Consider the following 20,801-nt stretch of genomic DNA (forward strand, 5'->3'; position numbering starts at 1 on the left):
CTCAGAAGGCAGTGGAGGCCAGTTTGTTGGATGCTTTCAAGAGAGAGCTGGATAGAGCTCTTAAGGATAGCGGAGTAAGGGGGTATGGAGAGAAGGCAGGAACGGGGTACTGATTGAGAGTGATCAGCCATGATCGCATTGAATGGCGGTGCTGGCTCGAAGGGCTGAATGGCCTACTCCTGCACCTATTGTCTATTGTCTACTTGTAGTCCTTGTTATTAGTGAAGGATAGGGGCTCAGACTTTCCACGGTTGACATTACACCACAAAGAGCACTAAGACTGGTGGCATTGACATTAAGGATGCCAAGAGCTGGAGTAACCTAGTGGGCCAGGTAGCATCTCTGGAGGACATGGACAGGCGATGTTTCGGGTTGGGACCCTTCATGGGTTTAATGGCTTCATACAAGTTTCTGCTTGTGAGTTTTAGCTGTTTAAAAATCTACCATGTTCCTGAGCTTGTTCTTACAAGTACATGGATCTGCAAATGGCAAGTCAGGCAACAATGAGGACGTGGTGTAGCACGCAAGGCTTTGCACTGAATGTCAGCCACAGGAATTTATGTTTGACCACTTTCGGAGAGGCATGGTAAATGCATAGTAATCACGTACTCAATGTGCTTCGTGATCACTGTGTCTATGAGGCAACCCCATTCCCAATCCCCAGCACCTCCTGTAGCTCCTCCTGACACTCCCCGGGTTTGCAGTGCTCCCAGCCTGGTGCGCTGTGGAATCATGCCATACATGTGCAAAAGTGGGAACTGCAAGCATAGGGAAGTCTGTACACTGACAAAAAATGGGCACTTCATGACAAAACACAAAATATTAGTGGAACATGGCATGCAGCAGAACAACGAGGGAGGACAAGCTGGGCTGAGGTTTTCTGTGGATGAGACAATGCAGTTCAGAAAGGGAAGGGGTTTCCCAAAGATCTGGGTTACTGAGAGAGGTGGAAGGATTAAAGGGCTATACAGTCCACCTTCCTCCCTCCCCCCCCCCACCCCCGACCTCTATCATCTCAAAACCATTTTCAAGTCTCAAGCTGAAGATTGTATTGGGATGAATCCCTCGAGGCTTTTAGATAGGAACAGAGATATGCAGGGAATGGGGGCATATGGATCACATGCAGGCAGAGATGAGTTTAACGTGGCATCATGTTTGGCGTGGGCATTGTTATCCCTAGGGCCTCTTCCTAGCTGCCCTGTTCACTTTCTCCCCTTCCCTCACTCCTGCACAATCTCTTTCATTTTTTGTTTCAGACCTGGAACATATCAGGGCGGTTGTAAAAGGCTCAGTATCATTTGATTTTGTACTCGGGCCCCCAGCTTGGACACAAACACTTTGTACACTTCAGAAGTTAGGATAGAGTTGAAAGGGGCGAGTCCTTCCTCACCAGAGTAGAGCTGAAAACATTACAGGTGCCAGCACTGTGTGGGGAAGTCAGATGAGGATTTCAATGACACAGAACACAGACCAAGGCCACTGGGCTTATGCAACCATCCAGAGATCATCCAAAACATTTTGGAATAGTTGCATGTCCTCGAAGGATATACAGAAGATAAGGTGCAACCCTGTGGCTGTACCAGTAGCACAGCTGCTGCCTCACACCGCTAGAGGCCCGGGTCCCATCCTGACCTCCTTTGATGTCTGATTGCATTTGAGGAGTCTGCTTGTTCTCCCTGTGACCGCCTGGGTTTCCTCTGGGTGTCCTGATTTCCTCCAACATCCCAGAGACGCGTGGGGTTGTAGTTTACAGGCCTCTGTAAATAGCCCCTAATGAGCAGGGAGTGGATGTACAAGTGGGATAACAGAGAGCAAGTGCGAACTGGTGAACAATGGCCGGCATGGACTCAGTGGGCCAAAGGGCCTGTTGCCATGCTACATCTTTCAATCTGTTCAACCAGAACCCCTCAGCCCTAACTTCTGCCAGAGCTCTTCAGAAGCAGGATCTCACAGTCACTGCACTCCTCAAAGATGCCCGGTCCATGTAAAATTGAACTTGTGCATCGGCACCAGGTAAATCCAGGTGCAGGGTGAGTATGAGGAGCAATTCCAGAGATTGGGCCTAGCCCAGGAAAATAGCCCTCTCCTGCCCCCAGTGTCTGCAGATGGATGGGTCCAGTTACCAGTTGGTACCGGATTTTGTGCAAAGCGTGGAGGTATTTATTCTTTTCCAGCATGGAAGAGCACACAAGTGCGGAACCAAAGAGTTATCCTCTGATGGTCAATGCCATGGCTGTTGCTGCATCTTCCATTGAAGGGCTGTTATTACAATGGACACTCAGACTGCAGCCACCCTGACTCCTGATGTGATTGTTCACAAGGGCATCCAGGGTATAAGATGCACCCTGATGGATGGATAGGACATCTGATTTATTGGCAATAGATCCATGGGACCAAATCTGCCAGCCCGCCTCAGGATGAGGGCAGCTCAGGCAGTGCCAGATGCACTGTCCGGTTAATGAGGCTGCTGTTTATGGTTTGCAAGTGTCACGGACCAGGCTATGCAGTGAAGCTGCCCCTGGTCTGAGGCCAGTGGTTTCCTACATTGAAGGCAAGTCGTCCTCCATCACCCAAGCATCAGGACAGACAACGATGACACAGGGCAGGCACTATGAGTAACTTGGTTCACTCTATCTACATTACACCATGAGTAAAGTCACAAAACGGGCTGCATGCCATCCGATCAATGCTCCTCAATCTCTGAACAGACCGCATCACGCATTAAAGGATACATCCAAATATCAAATTGAGTAAATAGACTGGACATGTGTCTTTAAGTGTACATCTTGCGGCAAGACAGATTTACAAAGATGAACAGATACATGCTGACAGAGGCAGGTACATTGGCATGCATACAAGGTGTGCCAAACCTCCCAGATTGTTTGTAAATATCCAGAAGCTTCAGGAAAGACCAACTTCTGATTTAAAGAGACTGGTTTGTGACAGACTGTGTGGTGGATAGTCGCTGGTTCCAAACTGAAGATTTTCTTCCATCATCTCACAGCATGGTTTACAACACCACTTTGCATTTATCAGACATACCTTTAACTCATGTGGACCGATGGAAGAAATCGATCCTTTGCCATTTTTATCTTTTCAAGCAAACAGGTTTCAAAAGCAAACACTAGCCATATTGTTATGCGTATGAAAGTGGATTTTTGCAGTAAGGGTTCACTCTGTCAAAGTCTGCGATTTATATTGCCCATTATCTGAATGGAGAGAATTCTCTTAACCGAACAACAAACACAGGTGAAGATCTATAGTTGGTTCACTGTCTTCTGGATTTGCTCGAATTCAGGCCCAGAGCTGCCACCTGGCGTTACTAAAGGGAAGATAGTACACATAGCCCAGTGGAGCCATTTTGTCCTTTACAATGGTTGTCCAGTATTGTGGATGCAGATACTCTGTGGTTATTGAAAGGTAAAAGCAGCTCTACAGCAACAGGGAAGAAATCTCCAGTGTGAAGTTCAGGAGCAGGAAAGGGAGGAACGACAGGATGGACCTTACAATAACTCCACTCTGAGAAAACTAGGCACTGCTCAGGAAGAGACGGGAATTCTTTACGAAAGAAAAAAAAACTGCAGGAGAGAAAGGCATGCATTTATACAGTGCCTTCATAACCACAGGAGACGCACAACTGTTTTTACACCCAATTAGGGACATTTAAAATGTAATCACTGTTGTGATATGCAGCAAATTACCAAATAAGCTATGGAATTGGTGATCAGATAATAAATCAAATTGCCTTGTGTAGGAAGGAACTGCAGATGCTGGTTTGCACCGAAGAAAGACACAAAATGCTGGAGTAACTCAGCAAGACAGGCAGCATCTCCGGAGAGAAGGAATGGGCAACGTCTTTGAAGAAGGGTCTCGACCCGAAATGTCACCCATTCCTTCTATCCAGAAATGCTGCCTGTACCACTGAGTTACTCCAGCATTTTGTGTCAAATTACCTTATGTTCTTTTGGCAGCCATTGCATCTTTTATAAACAGGATCTCACATTGTGATATCTCAGACAACACAACCGTCTCCCTCCCCCACCTCCTCCAGTGCCACTAGTTAATACAAAAATTAACTATTGTGGCTCAATTCTGGATTACTTTTCTTTCTTTGGTTAAAACAGTCTCTGGTTACAATTTCAGTTGTACTCATCTCTCAAAATCCAACAGGGTATCAGCTCATCCATGGGGAGGGGGTGGAGGGGGGTATGGAGGAGTGGCATGGAAGCAGAGCATGCTAAGATTCACAAAATAATGCCTGGATTCACAGATCTTTGCTGAACTTTGTACGATTCTGCTGGCATTCACGTGATTTTACTGATATTCACAGGATCTCACTGAAGTTCACCATAGTTTGCTGAAATTCATCAGATTCAGCTACAATGTACCAATGCCACTCAGACGTTCTTAAGAAGCACACATCAGTTATAATCACCCTTCTCAGTTGTAATTTTGCGTATTTCTCCGAGTTCCCTTTCCCAGAATGGCCGGCAGATATCCCAACTTCGATGTTTCATTCTCTACAAACTCTAAATGTCCTGATTCACACGCTCTTTCTCTTCCCCACATCAGCAGTGTGTTGAGAATGAATTTGTTATGTCCGAAATCCTGTCCTACATCACCACTTCCCAAGAAACGCGGGCATGGATGTCCAGTCATGAACAAATTAGGAACCTCTTCCCTCTTTCAGATGCTGACTTGCCAGATATAACTTCTGCCTATTAGTGGAGTACAGGTTTGTATTACCTTGTTCTCAGGTGCAACCCTGCTTTCCTGAGGTGTAGGACAATATTCAGAAGGAATAATCTCAAAAACAGAAGCAACCTTGCCACCCAGCGCTTTGAATTTTAACCTAATAAATTTAAATTTCTTTCAATGAATGCAACTTTCTGAAGGCCAGCAAGTCAGGGACAATGACAAACCATCCAGGAGAACTAGCTGATTGACTCTGCAGTCCACAATCACTGCTTCAAGCTGTTCACAGAGTGAAGGTTAATGAATCATTGCCCAGCAACACACAACTTCAAGTTGAAAGGCTGGAGCGATTGGGCTTGTATACACTGGAATTTAGAAGGATGAGGGGGGATCTTATTGAAACATATAAGATAATTAGGGGATTGGACACATTAGAGGCAGGAAACATGTTCCCAATGTTGGGGGAGTCCAGAACAAGGGGCCACAGTTTAAGAATAAGGGGTAGGCCATTTAGAACGGAGATGAGGAAGAACTTTTTCAGTCAGAGAGTGGTGAAGGTGTGGAATTCTCTGCCTCAGAAGGCAGTGGAGGCCAGTTTGTTGGATGCTTTCAAGAGAGAGCTGGATAGAGCTCTTAAGGATAGCGGAGTAAGGGGGTATGGAGAGAAGGCAGGAACGGGGTACTGATTGAGAGTGATCAGCCATGATCGCATTGAATGGCGGTGCTGGCTCGAAGGGCTGAATGGCCTACTCCTGCACCTATTGTCTATTGTCTACTTGTAGTCCTTGTTATTAGTGAAGGATAGGGGCTCAGACTTTCCACGGTTGACATTACACCACAAAGAGCACTAAGACTGGTGGCATTGACATTAAGGATGCCAAGAGCTGGAGTAACCTAGTGGGCCAGGTAGCATCTCTGGAGGACATGGACAGGCGATGTTTCGGGTTGGGACCCTTCATGGGTTTAATGGCTTCATACAAGTTTCTGCTTGTGAGTTTTAGCTGTTTAAAAATCTACCATGTTCCTGAGCTTGTTCTTACAAGTACATGGATCTGCAAATGGCAAGTCAGGCAACAATGAGGACGTGGTGTAGCACGCAAGGCTTTGCACTGAATGTCAGCCACAGGAATTTATGTTTGACCACTTTCGGAGAGGCATGGTAAATGCATAGTAATCACGTACTCAATGTGCTTCGTGATCACTGTGTCTATGAGGCAACCCCATTCCCAATCCCCAGCACCTCCTGTAGCTCCTCCTGACACTCCCCGGGTTTGCAGTGCTCCCAGCCTGGTGCGCTGTGGAATCATGCCATACATGTGCAAAAGTGGGAACTGCAAGCATAGGGAAGTCTGTACACTGACAAAAAATGGGCACTTCATGACAAAACACAAAATATTAGTGGAACATGGCATGCAGCAGAACAACGAGGGAGGACAAGCTGGGCTGAGGTTTTCTGTGGATGAGACAATGCAGTTCAGAAAGGGAAGGGGTTTCCCAAAGATCTGGGTTACTGAGAGGTGGAAGGATTAAAGGGCTATACAGTCCACCTTCCTCCCTCCCCCCCCCCACCCCCGACCTCTATCATCTCAAAACCATTTTCAAGTCGCAAGCTGAAGATTGTATTGGGATGAATCCCTCGAGGCTTTTAGATAGGAACAGAGATATGCAGGGAATGGGGGCATATGGATCACATGAGTTTAACGTGGCATCATGTTTGGCATGGGCATTGTTATCCCTAGGGCCTCTTCCTAGCTGCCCTGTTCACTTTCTCCCCTTCCCTCACTCCTGCACAATCTCTTTCATTTTTTGTTTCAGACCTGGAACATATCAGGGCGGTTGTAAAAGGCTCAGTATCATTTGATTTTGTACTCGGGCCCCCAGCTTGGACACAAACACTTTGTACACTTCAGAAGTTAGGATAGAGTTGAAAGGGGCGTGTCCTTCCTCACCAGAGTAGAGCTGAAAACATTACAGGTGCCAGCACTGTGTGGGGAAGTCAGATGAGAATTTCAATGACACAGAACACAGACCAAGGCCACTGGGCTTATGCAACCATCCAGAGATCATCCAAAACATTTTGAAATAGTTGCATGTCCTCGAAGGATATACAGAATATAAGGTGCAACCCTGTGGCTATACCAGTAGCACAGCTGCTGCCTCACACCGCTAGAGGCCCGGGTCCCATCCTGACCTCCTTTGATGTCTGATTGCATTTGAGGAGTCTGCTTGTTCTCCCTGTGACCGCCTGGGTTTCCTCTGGGTGTCCTGATTTCCTCCAACATCCCAGAGACGCGTGGGGTTGTAGTTTACAGGCCTCTGTAAATAGCCCCTAATGAGCAGGGAGTGGATGTACAAATGGGATAACAGAGAGCAAGTGCGAACTGGTGAACAATGGCCGGCATGGACTCAGTGGGCCAAAGGGCCTGTTGCCATGCTACATCTTTCAATCTGTTCAACCAGAACCCCTCAGCCCTAACTTCTGCCAGAGCTCTTCAGAAGCAGGATCTCACAGTCACTGCACTCCTCAAAGATGCCCGGTCCATGTAAAATTGAACTTGTGCATCGGCACCAGGTAAATCCAGGTGCAGGGTGAGTATGAGGAGCAATTCCAGAGATTGGGCCTAGCCCAGGAAAATAGCCCTCTCCTGCCCCCAGTGTCTGCAGATGGATGGGTCCAGTTACCAGTTGGTACCGGATTTTGTGCAAAGCGTGGAGGTATTTATTCTTTTCCAGCATGGAAGAGCACACAAGTGCGGAACCAAAGAGTTATCCTCTGATGGTCAATGCCATGGCTGTTGCTGCATCTTCCATTGAAGGGCTGTTATTACAATGGACACTCAGACTGCAGCCACCCTGACTCCTGATGTGATTGTTCACAAGGGCATCCAGGGTATAAGATGCACCCTGATGGATGGATAGGACATCTGATTTATTGGCAATAGATCCATGGGACCAAATCTGCCAGCCCGCCTCAGGATGAGGGCAGCTCAGGCAGTGCCAGATGCACTGTCCGGTTAATGAGGCTGCTGTTTATGGTTTGCAAGTGTCACGGACCAGGCTATGCAGTGAAGCTGCCCCTGGTCTGAGGCCAGTGGTTTCCTACATTGAAGGCAAGTCGTCCTCCATCACCCAAGCATCAGGACAGACAACGATGACACAGGGCAGGCACTATGAGTAACTTGGTTCACTCTATCTACATTACACCATGAGTAAAGTCACAAAACGGGCTGCATGCCATCCGATCAATGCTCCTCAATCTCTGAACAGACCGCATCACGCATTAAAGGATACATCCAAATATCAAATTGAGTAAATAGACTGGACATGTGTCTTTAAGTGTACATCTTGCGGCAAGACAGATTTACAAAGATGAACAGATACATGCTGACAGAGGCAGGTACATTGGCATGCATACAAGGTGTGCCAAACCTCCCAGATTGTTTGTAAATATCCAGAAGCTTCAGGAAAGACCAACTTCTGATTTAAAGAGACTGGTTTGTGACAGACTGTGTGGTGGATAGTCGCTGGTTCCAAACTGAAGATTTTCTTCCATCATCTCACAGCATGGTTTACAACACCACTTTGCATTTATCAGACATACCTTTAACTCATGTGGACCGATGGAAGAAATCGATCCTTTGCCATTTTTATCTTTTCAAGCAAACAGGTTTCAAAAGCAAACACTAGCCATATTGTTATGCGTATGAAAGTGGATTTTTGCAGTAAGGGTTCACTCTGTCAAAGTCTGCGATTTATATTGCCCATTATCTGAATGGAGAGAATTCTCTTAACCGAACAACAAACACAGGTGAAGATCTATAGTTGGTTCACTGTCTTCTGGATTTGCTCGAATTCAGGCCCAGAGCTGCCACCTGGCGTTACTAAAGGGAAGATAGTACACATAGCCCAGTGGAGCCATTTTGTCCTTTACAATGGTTGTCCAGTATTGTGGATGCAGATACTCTGTGGTTATTGAAAGGTAAAAGCAGCTCTACAGCAACAGGGAAGAAATCTCCAGTGTGAAGTTCAGGAGCAGGAAAGGGAGGAACGACAGGATGGACCTTACAATAACTCCACTCTGAGAAAACTAGGCACTGCTCAGGAAGAGACGGGAATTCTTTACGAAAGAAAAAAAAACTGCAGGAGAAAGGCATGCATTTATACAGTGCCTTCATAACCACAGGAGACCCACAACTGTTTTTACACCCAATTAGGGACATTTAAAATGTAATCACTGTTGTGATATGCAGCAAATTACCAAATAAGCTATGGAATTGGTGATCAGATAATAAATCAAATTGCCTTGTGTAGGAAGGAACTGCAGATGCTGGTTTGCACCGAAGACACAAAATGCTGGAGTAACTCAGCAAGACAGGCAGCATCTCCGGAGAGAAGGAATGGGCAACGTCTTTGAAGAAGGGTCTCGACCCGAAATGTCACCCATTCCTTCTATCCAGAAATGCTGCCTGTCCCACTGAGTTACTCCAGCATTTTGTGTCAAATTACCTTATGTTCTTTTGGCAGCCATTGCATCTTTTATAAACAGGATCTCACATTGTGATATTAACCACAGTAGAAAGACGGCGCGCTGGTGACATTCCATGGACTTCTCTGTTGCATTCAGCCTATATTTTATACTGGAGACCTGGAGCTGGAATTAAACCTTTGGCCAAATACTCTCGGTGAGTTCTACTACAGAGACACGGCAAATTCCTAAAATAAGTCAATGGAGAAGGAAGCAGAAGTTCTTGACAATTACGGGAACCAAATGGGGAGGGGAAATCAAGTGACAAAAAACCCCACTAAAAATAGAAATTTCCCCTTTCGCACTGGCTAAAGCAAAATTGAATGAATAAAAAGCCCAACATGTGGAGAACGAGGATGAGAGAGAAATAAAGTCAACCATGAACAAGATCTTTTTTTAATCTACAAAGATAGAGCAGCACATATTGGAGACAAAGAACCTCGTATCACAGAGGTGTCAGTGATGGTGCCTCAGGCCCCACCTTCATCAACGATCTTCCTTTCACCAGGAATGCTCACAATTGGGGATGCTGACTGGTGATCGACAAGCATTTTATTCCGTTCACAACTCCCCATTTACAGCAGTTCACATCTGCAAGCCGCGGGATGTGGACAGCGTGTCAAGCTGTTGAATCTCAAGTGTCAGGCAACGGCCGTGTCCAGCAAGAAAAGCTAACCATGTCCACAATAAGATTGCCACCATCGTCAAGCATCCTTGATGCAGAGGGGAAGGGTGTCACCATTAACCAGATGTTTAACTGGATAAAACACATGGTTACAGATTGGAGGTTGGATATTACACATGGGATGACTTGTCTCCTGACTACACAAAAGCATCCCGTCATCTTCACATCTCAAGTCATGACTGTGTCAGGACACACTCCGTAGACCACTGAATGCTCCTCCTACACACTGATCAAGCTCGTTACTATTCAGAGCAAACTATTCCACTCATCACCCTAAGCATTCACCCAATCCATCACACTGTGACTGGAGCGGCAATCTGCCATGTCTTCATCAACAATACCTCCTCAATCTGCAGCCTTAAACACCTGGAAGGAAAAACACAGCAAACCCACAGGGACACCATTGGATGCAAATTACCTTCCATGATGCACACCAGGCTGATATGGAAATGGTTCACAATTTCTTTATCATCATTCATTCGATCAAAACCTTGTACCTAACAGCACAATGGATGTGCCTCAACCAGAAAGACTACAGTGGTTCGAAAAGTCACCACCACTAGGAATGGAAAACAATTGCAAGCCATGTCACAACATCCATATCCTGTGAATGGATAGAAATGTCTATACTTGAGTATTCCAAGAACAGGATACGCACAGCAGTGTCTTCCCAAGTCTGCAACATCCACCGGCTTTAAGCTCAACCTAAGATTGTTGCCTCCGGGAAGGAGACTTGTAACCGGCCCCCTAGTCAAGAGGCACTGCTCCAATCCACCACAATAACATAAACTGATCTCCCGGTGGCCCAGCACTTTAACTCCCCCTCCCATTCCCAGTCTGACCTCTCTGTCATGGGCCTCCTCCAGTGCCATAGTGAGGCCCGCCGGAAATTGGAGGAGCAGCACCTCATATTTTGCCTGGGCAGTTTGCGGCCCGGTGGTATGAACGTCGACTTCTCCAACTTCAAATAGCTCCTCTGTCCCTCCCTTCCCCTCCTCCTTCCCAGATCTCCCTCTATCTTCCTGTCTCCACCTATATCCTTCCTTTGTCCCACCCCCGACATCATTCTGAAGAAGGGTCTCGACCCGAAACGTCACCCATTCCTTCTCTCCCGAGATGCTGCCTGACCTGCTGAGTTACTCCAGCATTTTGTGAATAATATAATAATTCTTCTTCCAGCACCGTCCATCAAGTCAAAAAGGCCATTCCATCCACCAATTTAAATGAATCCCATTTATCAACACTTGGTCTGTAGCCCTCTGTGCCTTGGTGTTTCAAGTGCTCTTCAAGACAGTTCATGAATGCAGTGAGAGTATCTATGCCCACAAACCCCTCAGCCAGTGCATTTCACATTTCAACCACTCTATGGGTAAAAAAAAATCCTCACAGATCACCTCTAAATCTCTCCTGCCTAGAATTAAACCTATGCATATGGTTATAGACAACTCTGGTACAGGGACAAGTTTCTCACTATTCATCCTACATAAGCCCCTCCATATTTGGTACACTGCAGTCACAAATCCACCGCCCCACCCCCCCCCCACACCAGCCCCCTCCTCTACCTCCTCTTTCCTGGGAAACAAACCCTGCTTCTTCCATCCCTCCTCATCACTGGAACACTGCAGCCCAGGCAACATCCTGATGAATCTCCTCCGCAGTGACTGCCCTCAAATCTCTGGAATGGAACGAGATATTCTGCCCACACAGAGTATTGCAGCTTTATTTTTAGAAATAATCAAAACTCTCCATTGAACATCATGTGTGTTTATAAACTAACTTTAGGGGTGAAAAGTGCAAAAGAAAAAAATACTAACATCACTGAAGATGCAGCAATAGAGAGCCTCCTGGAAGACTTGAGCGACTTCACATTCACTGCCAAGTTCCTCATTGACCGAGCACATTGAATTATTCCGCAAATTAAACTACAGCCCAGCACATTTAACAGCTTTCCAAAATAAAGTCCCTTACCATCTGTCTCCCTTGCGTGTGGTTCATCATACCTGCAGAAAACAGAAGGATCTATTAAGGTGGGACAATGGCCATTATCAATAGCATATTCCCTTCACATGCAGAAAAGAGGCACAGCATCTTGCTACTTCCACCCCGGCTGGCAATGAAGGTGCAACTACTGTTGTGCGAAGGAACTGCAGATGCTGGTTTAAACTGAAGACGGACACAAAATGCTGGAGTAACTCAGCGGGACAGGCAGCATCTCTGGAGAGAAGGAATGGGTGACGTTTCGGGTCGAGACTGAAGAAGTCTCGACCTGAAATGTCACCCATTCCTTCTATCCAGAGATACTGCCTCTCCCGCTGAGTTACACCAGCATTTTGTGTCTATCCAAGGTGCAACCAGTGATTCTTAAAGGGAAGGGTAGCCCTTTGAGTATTTTGATGAGTTTTGAAGTGTGAATTGCAGCACCTGGTGTCATTGAATGAAGATTGTGCGGAGAAACACAGTGATCATCTTTGCACCCTCATTGGCACTGGGGTTAACGGCACTCACTCGGCTAAGCCCAGCTAACCTTCCCTTTCGTCACTGCTGAGTTTCCCAGCAGACAGAAGATATATCCACCATCTCATTCTAGTTTCTACACTACAGTCTTACAGCTACAGTGATCAGTCGGTGGATTCAACACTGGTTTGTGTCTTGTGTGGATCACAAGGATTTATGTAGGTTAATTGGCTGGGTAAATGTAAAAATTGTCCCTAGTGGGTGTAGGATAGTGTTAATGTACGGGGATCGCTGGGCGGCACGGACTTGGTGGGCCGAAAAGGCCTGTTTCCGGCTGTATATATATGATATGATATGACATGTCAGTCCGTGAGAGTTGAAAAACTTAAGAAAATGCTGTATCGCTTGGCCTATTTGTACATATACATGTCTGTGTAATTTAGTGGCATGTCATGTCATGCCAGCTGTCAGTTCACTTGCCTGAACTGGGGCCGAGCAAGTCACACTTATGCATGTAGACAATGCTATAAAGTAGGATCTGGGCACAGAGAAAGGGGAAGACACACATTGTTACGGGAAAGCAAAAGGAAAACAGCTTCCAAAGACCAGACTGGTTCAACTAAGTAAACTAGGAGATACGCAAACACAAGGATAAATTGATACTGGGACATTTGTTCAAGATTAGTCAGATAAATAGATATTCAGAAGTAAATGAAAAAGGAAAGAATTTACAAAGTTGGGGTAGTACAGAAAGACAACAAGACAAAATGATATCAAAGCACACAGCAACACAATGAAGAAATAAAAAGAGTGCACTTTGGCAATGCTTTCATTGCAGTGTTGACCTCTTACCCTTATAAGGCATCAGCAAGCGTTTCTTCATGCTCCCTGGGAAAGGACAATAGAGAAATGATTAATTGCTCAAATCACTCACAGATTATTTACTACAAATTTAGGGATGAGGATCTTACAATGATTAGTTTTGGTGTCACACTTCTGAAGATTTACCAGGTCTAAATGAGCGCATGTGGGGAATTGGTTCAGCTTGTGGCTGTTGGTCACAGTCATACAGACCCCAACTCCACTTGTAGCACACAGGCTGGCGTCAACAGCAATGCAGTGGCAGAATGACATGGTTATCACAGTGAAAGTTAATTTATCTGTTCTCCACACTTTGCAAAATATCAGCCAGCCTCCACATGCAAGTCTCAAACATGGTAAAGTAATTCGCATGTTTCCTGGAAATTCCCTTGTTTGCTTTCAAGCTCAGGAGGCCGAGCACCTCTTCCCACCTTCCCTCAGACCTCATCATTCCTGGCTCCTGTACGCTTGCTTTTCAATAATCTGCCAGTGGCAGCTGTAGGTTCAACTGTCTCGACCCCAAGCAAGGTACTAACCCTCCACTAACGCTTGTTGCAAGCATGCCTTCAGATTCACCATCAGGTTCTTGAACTGATCTGCACAATGATGATCCTAGCTCAGCACCAGAACACTACTGATCACCTCTTGCACCACCATGGACTTGTTTTCAAATTGTGTTTTGCACTAAGGTCTTGTTTTTGCACAGATTACTTCCTTTTCAGTCTGGTATAATTTATGCATGATTTATACTTTATGTTGTTGAGTCTATGAGCCGGTGAAGCTGCAGCACCTGCACCTCACCTAACGTGTGTGTATGGCAATAAACCCCCTTTGACTTGTTCTTTTTATTCTCTCCACACTCCCACCAACTCCCCCCAGATTATTCCACTTGCTAGGAGCAATTTACAGAGCGAGGTGGACGTGGAGAGTGAGGTGGACGTGGAGCGTGAGGTGGACCGTTCAAAAGTGTAGCGGTACCTGCGCTGCCGAGAGCTACCAGGTGGGGGGGCCACAGAGAACTTTGGAGGGACTCTGCGAGGGCCGCCGAAATCGATGGGGGTCCCAGCAGGGGGCCACCTGCTGCCACGTGCAAAGGCAGGCCTGGTTCGCTGCTGCGAACAGAAACTATTCGATGAACGTCTTGTAACTTTGTTGGCGCCAGAAACATGGCGACTCTTGTGCACTGCCTAGGTGAGGTCTGCTGTACGATTTTGCCGGGTTGTATGCAAAACAAGGCAGTTCACTCTACCAAGGTACATGTGACAACAAAGTATAATTGAATTGAATTGAATTATTGCGTAATCCTGCACCCACAATCGCAAGTTAAAATACTTGGACATGCATGCCCCAAAATAACCCGGAAACCGGATTCCCCACTAAGATAAACTCACCGTCTATGCCATTGTGCTGCTCATAGCTTCGTTTGCCCAGGATAGTTGGAGAGCTGTGATTTAAGATGGGCATCAACCTGGCAGGAGTCACGCTGCTGATGTGCAGACCAACCTGAACACGTTCCTGCTTCGGGCACGGATGAGCTTCTGTGAACAAAGGTGGTGGTTAACATTCAGATACAAAGAACAAACCTGATTCCAGGACTTAGGGACATCTGATTTATAATTGTGTAGGAAGGAACTGCAGATGCTGGTTCAAATCAAAGATAGACACAATAAGCTGGAGTAACACACAACATCTCTGGAGAAAAGGAATAGGTGACGATTCGGGTCAAGGATCTGAAGAAGGGTCTCGACCCGAAACGTCACGATTCTTTTTCGACAGAGATGCTGTCTGACCCTCTGAGTTACTCCAGTTTTTTGTGTCTATTTCTGATTGATAATTTTGTGCAATAACACTGTTGATTCTGTGAGATACATGTTGTCATGCTGAGTTTTGCTTTAATGGTATACTGTGCCAAACACATCACGCATTTTGCCCAGCCTTTTTGATTTACGAAATTCAGCTTCACACAATGTTTTCCAGAAACACACCCTTTTATTTACTGAGGAATGGCTGGGGGGGGCGTAGCATGCTTTACAACCAGGGGATATTTCAAAATGCTTCACAGCCAACAATGTATTTGCGAAGATACAAAGAGCTGCAGATATTGGAACCTAAAGCAGAAAACAAAGTGCCGGAGGAACTAACTGAGTCAGGCAACAGCTGTGGAGAGAGTGGGCAGATGGGCTGGGACCCTTAGAACATAGAACAGCACAGCACAGGATCAGGCCCTTCAGCCCACAATATTTGTGCTGAAAATACTGCCAAGTTAAAGTGATCTCAATGCCTGTACATGACTCATATCCCTCTATTCCCTGCACTTCCATGTACCTACCTAAAAGCTTCTTAAACGCCACTATTGCATCTGCCTCCACCATCCCCCCTGGCAATACGTTCCAGGTCGCCACTACTCTCGGTGTAAAAAAATTGCCCGGCACATCTCCACTAAACTTTCCCCCTCTCACCTTATAGCCACATCCTCTAATATTGGACATTTGCAACATGGGAAAACGTTTCTGACTGTCTTCCCTATCTATGCCTCTCATCATTTTATAAACTTCTATCAAGTCTGCCGTAACCCTCTGACGTTCCAGATAAAACAATCCAAGTCTATCCAACCTCTCCTTCAGCGGAAACCCTCTAATCCATGCTGCATTCTGGCAAACGCCCTCTGCATCCTCTCCAAACACTCCACATCTCTCCTGTAATGGGGCGACCAGAACTGCATGCAGTACTCCAAATGGGGTCTAAACAAAGTCCTACAGAGTTGCATCATGACTTCCTGACTCTTGTACTCAATGCTCCTAATAATGAAGGCAAGCATACCATACGCTGCCTTTACCACCGTATCTACTTGTGCTGCCACCTTTAGAGCTACTAACTTCAACTTCATGATCCCTTTGCCCATTAATGCCGTTAAGGGTCTTGCCGTTAACCGTACACTCTCCTGTAGTGAAGAAACAAAGATCATCATCATCATCATCATCATCATCAAGGCTCCTGTAATCACCTCTTGCCTCCCTCAATAACTTGGAATAGATCCCTGGGTACTTAATTCACCTGATTGCTCTTTAAGAGCCTCAGCACCACCTCCTTCTTGATCTCAAACCACACTTGTATTCTCCACACTGATCTCACTCTCCTCCAAGTCCTTCCCTTGATGAATACAGATGCTAAGTACTCGATTCGTACCACACCCACATCCTCCTACTCCAAGCATAGATTATCTCCTTTATCCACGAGCGCACCTGCCTCCCTGGTCACCTCCTTGTTTTTAACATACGTATAAAAAGCCTCGAGTCTTTCCAAAAGACCCTTCTTCAGACTGATAGTGGTAGGGGTGAGAAAGCTGGAAAAATAAGAGGTGGGGTGAGAGAGTAAGCTTTTGTCATCTGCTCCATCCATCTGTCTCTCATAAACTCTCCTCACCTGTATCCACCTATCACTTGCCAGGCTATGTCCCACCGCACCTCTATTCCAGCTTTCTTGTCCTTACTCCAATCAGCCTGAAGATGGGTCCTGACACGAAAAGCTGTCTGTCCATTTCCTCCACAGATGCTGCGTGACCTGGTGTGTTCCTCCAACACTTTGTACTTTGCTCAAGTGTTTGCGAAGTGTCATCATTGGCGAAACATAAGGAAAAGCCTCAGAGTTTATGAGGACCTGGTGCTGATGTGAAAGGTGCTGGTCGTATTAAAGCTCATTTTCGTGCCGTGCATTGCACGCAGCGGAATTCTTTACAGGTGAACACAGCCATGCTTATGTGGGCTCCAACATACCAGAGTAACAGCTGAGTCTCAACCACCGCCCACCAAATGACAAACACATGCACCTTTCAGATGGAATCAGTGGATGGTGCCCTGGAACTGGAACCTCAACTCATATCCTACCAAGTTCCCAAACAGATCACAGCAACTAAAGAGTGGCAAGTTCAGCATTGGGAGCAAGTAAGAAGTTGGTGCAAAGAGGAATTGCTGCTTTTTGCTTTTATTACTTGTAATAGCCTCAGTAAATATCTGTGATATCAACTTTAGATAGTTCCTCTGTCCCTCCCTTCCCCTCCCCTTCCCAGTTCTCCCTTTATCTTCCTGTCTCCACCTATATCCTTCCTTTGTCCCGCCCCCCTGACATCAGTCTGAAGAAGGGTCTCGACCCGAAACGTCACCCATTCCTTCTCTCCTGAGATGCTGCCTGACCTGCTGAGTTACTCCAGCATTTTGTGAATAAATACATTCGATTTGTACCAGCATCTGCAGTTATTTTCCTACACTCTGTGATATTTACAGTAAATATCTTTGATAAAAACTTCAGTAAAGTTTTTTCGCCTTTAAAGCATTCTGATAGTGTCAGAGTCATACAACATGGAAATAGGCCCTTCGGCCCACTGAGTCCCTGCAGACCAATTCCCACCTAAATACACTAATACCGTTTTATTCTCCCCACATTCTCCCAGACTAATCAATTGCCCATTAGGGTCAAATTGCGTTGGTCATTTATCCGACCAACCCGTCGTTTCTGGGAAATGGGTGGTAATTAAAGTATCCATTGGAAATACATGTGGTCACCGGGATTTAATTACTGGGAAATCAGATCATCTATTCTGCATGTAAAAGCAACACCAAAACAGGAGCAGGAATGGGCCACCAAGCCGCTCTAGACCGAGCCGCCATTTTGGCTGATCTGTGCTGGCCTTAACTTCTGCACCAGCATCCCATAACCCTCAATTCCTTAATATTTTAAACGTTTAGCTGTCGCCACCTTAAATATATCTAATGCATAAGTGTACAGCACTTTGGTCAACGTTGGTTGTTTTTAAATGTGCTATACAAATAAAATTGACTTGACTAATGATCTGGCTTCCACCACCCTTGCAGGAAGACAATTCCAGAGATTCACCACCCTCTGAGAAAAGGAATTTCTATCCACCTCAATATTAAAATGACCTGCCCCTTTTCTTGTAAATATGTCCCCTTGTTCAAGAACTCTGTAAGATCTGGAATACACTTAAGCAAAGCTCATTATTAATTTTAAAATCAGGAAGATTTTTGTTATCTACATATTGGGGGTCTTGGGGGCAATGATAGATTTATAGGATTCGTATTAGTGGATCTCAGTGGATGAGAGGTATGAGAGGCTAACAGTCTGCCTTGAGTTCCCATTTTTCCCTGAAATACTCCTCCCATCATTCTGTCACCTGACAATCATAGTCCCATCTGGCAATAAATGGGTCAGCAGTCCTTTGGGAAGCAACTTACAGGCTGACCGAGTGTGTGCAGTGTGTCTGTACAATAACCCACCAGGGGATTTATTCATTGCCATGCCAACACAGTACATAAAAGGATTCGCCCGTGGAAAAAAATACTCGGAATGAATCGTCATTTCACAAATGACGGAATCTTAGTGGGTAAGAGAGAAGAAAAGACTTTCATTTTGATGGCAACATGCTATTTCAAAGTGCTTCACGGGCAGTTAAATGTCTTTGAAATACATTCATTGTCTTGATGGGGGAACTACAGCAGCCGTTTTGCTGATATCACAAACCCACAAACTACCATGTGCTAATTATCGCCTGATCTGGCTTTATGAAGTCGACCATGTAATACATTTTAGGCATATTACAGTGGGGGGGCAGGGGGGAAGGGTGTTTGTGGACCCAGAAAATCACTATTTTCTGTAATGCAAAGTTGCAGCATTTGCACATGCATCAAGAAACACATGTTGAAAGAATACATTTTATGCTAATTTGCTCTGTTTTTTCCTGCCAAAAATCAATTTTATTCCATATCAAAAATTAAGAATTTCTACTTTACAGACACAGTGGGGAAGGAGGCCCTTTGGCCCACCGAGTCCGTGCTGACCAGCGATCACTCTGTACAGTAGCACTGCCCTACACACACTGGGACAATTTACAATTTTACCAAAGCCAATTAATCTACAAACCTGTACGTCTTTGGAGTGTGGGAGGAAACCAGCGCACCCGGAGCAACCCACGCGGTCACCGGGGGAACATACAAACTCCGTACAGACAGCACCCGTAGTCAGGATCAAATCCAGGTCTTTGTCAAGTCAAGTCAAGTCAATTTTATTTGTATAGCACATTTAAACACAACCCACGTTGACCAAAGTGCTGTACATCAGTGCAGGTACTAAAAAAGAACATACAATAGCACACAAACCTCACAACAAAGACATAAACAGTTTACAGTGCCCCCTCAGAGGGCCTCAAACGCTAGGGAGTAGAAATAGGTTTTGAGCCTGGACTTAGTCGATGGCGCTGTATGGCAGCAGCTTTACTGCTGCGCCACTGTGCCACAGTAGTGTTTTGTGAATACTGTAAGGATGAATTCCCATTACTCAGACAGCCATAACATGTATTAACCAGGTTCACTGGGGTTAATTCCCCCTGTTCTTCTGCAGGGAATCTTAAAACACTGAGAATTCATTAATATACTAAAACTGTTCTGTCTTAAGTTAGGCATGACAATTTTGTTTTTCCATGAGATTAAAAATTGCTTCATTTTCTCAAATTCCTATTCTGGTGTCTTAGAAGGTGGTCCATGTGACATACTTTTGCTCAAACCATGGTCAATGTTCATTGGTTTAACTGGTCAGGTCTTGGAACCGATGACCCGGAAGTTCAAGTCACAAGGCATCGAGAACATTAGGCGATATCCACAATCGTTACTATTTCAGCAGCAAATATCCACAGTTCAGGCTGGCTCTTACCCAAGTATTGCACAATTGTCTCCAAGGGTTTTCTAGCAGCTCGCTTCATTCCCATGGTTTGATTTTCTGCTTCTGGTAATCGTAATGTACCTGTGTGTGAAAATTGAGCAGGTTATTTTTGGAAACCTGAGTCCTCCGGCATTATCAGTAATTGTCTCTATCCTATTTCTGAAGAGCAGGGTGAATTGGATACTGTCCTGGGATTAAATGTGGCCCAGGTCAATGGGAAGGAAGTCACCTCCATTTGCTTCTTGTTAAGCCAAGGCAAAGTCAGAGTACCTGATGTGCAGGGGATGATGGCGTACGCTGGCATTCCCACTTGAATGTTCGGACACGGGCAACTGATTAGGAGCCTGACATATAAAATTGAGGGGTGTAGGACATTCTCACAAAAGGTGGTAATTCTCCGCAGCTCTCCAGCTTGTGAATGCAAGATCATCAGGGACTTTTCAAGAGGAAGTTCTTGAAAGATCAGGAAATGGAGGGCTTTGGGTTACTGTCACAACGATAAGCTGAGGTCTGTGCGGATCAGCCACGATCACACTGAACAGGCTCATTTTTCATGCTGAGCCGTCACAAACGACAGGCGTAGGGAATCATACGACTGGAATGGCACTAGACTCACTCCATTTATGAATGCCTTTTCACAGCTGAAGAATTACAGGTTAAGGAAATTCAAGAGTTCATTGCCATTAAACATTCAGTGAACAATCGGACAGCAATTGTACTGTTACCAGTTGGCATCTTATTCCTCTATTGCACTTTGACATGCAAAGAAGACATTCAGCCCATCAAGTGGGCTCTCAGAGCAATCGTATTACCATTTGTTTCCCTGTAACCTACCCTCTCACTTGTCCATCA

At 45.6% G+C, this 20,801-nt stretch overlaps 1 protein-coding gene across 3 annotated transcripts in view; it reads right to left on the reverse strand.

The window, feature by feature from the left end:
• The window catches only part of mta1 (metastasis associated 1), a 104,261-nt gene that overhangs the window by 14,885 nt on the left and 68,575 nt on the right, over positions 1-20,801 (reverse strand). For all 3 annotated transcript variants that reach the window (XM_078406169.1, XM_078406171.1, XM_078406170.1), the window contains exons 15-18: positions 19,941-20,030; positions 14,612-14,758; positions 13,212-13,247; positions 11,874-11,905 (exon numbers count right to left, since the gene is read on the reverse strand). In XM_078406169.1, the coding sequence (XP_078262295.1) occupies positions 11,874-11,905; positions 13,212-13,247; positions 14,612-14,758; positions 19,941-20,030 (305 nt within the window). The remainder of the gene's footprint in view (positions 1-11,873; positions 11,906-13,211; positions 13,248-14,611; positions 14,759-19,940; positions 20,031-20,801) is intronic.

The sequence above is a fragment of the Rhinoraja longicauda genome, chromosome 10, assembly GCF_053455715.1.
Source record: "Rhinoraja longicauda isolate Sanriku21f chromosome 10, sRhiLon1.1, whole genome shotgun sequence".
Lineage (NCBI taxonomy): Eukaryota > Metazoa > Chordata > Chondrichthyes > Rajiformes > Arhynchobatidae > Rhinoraja > Rhinoraja longicauda.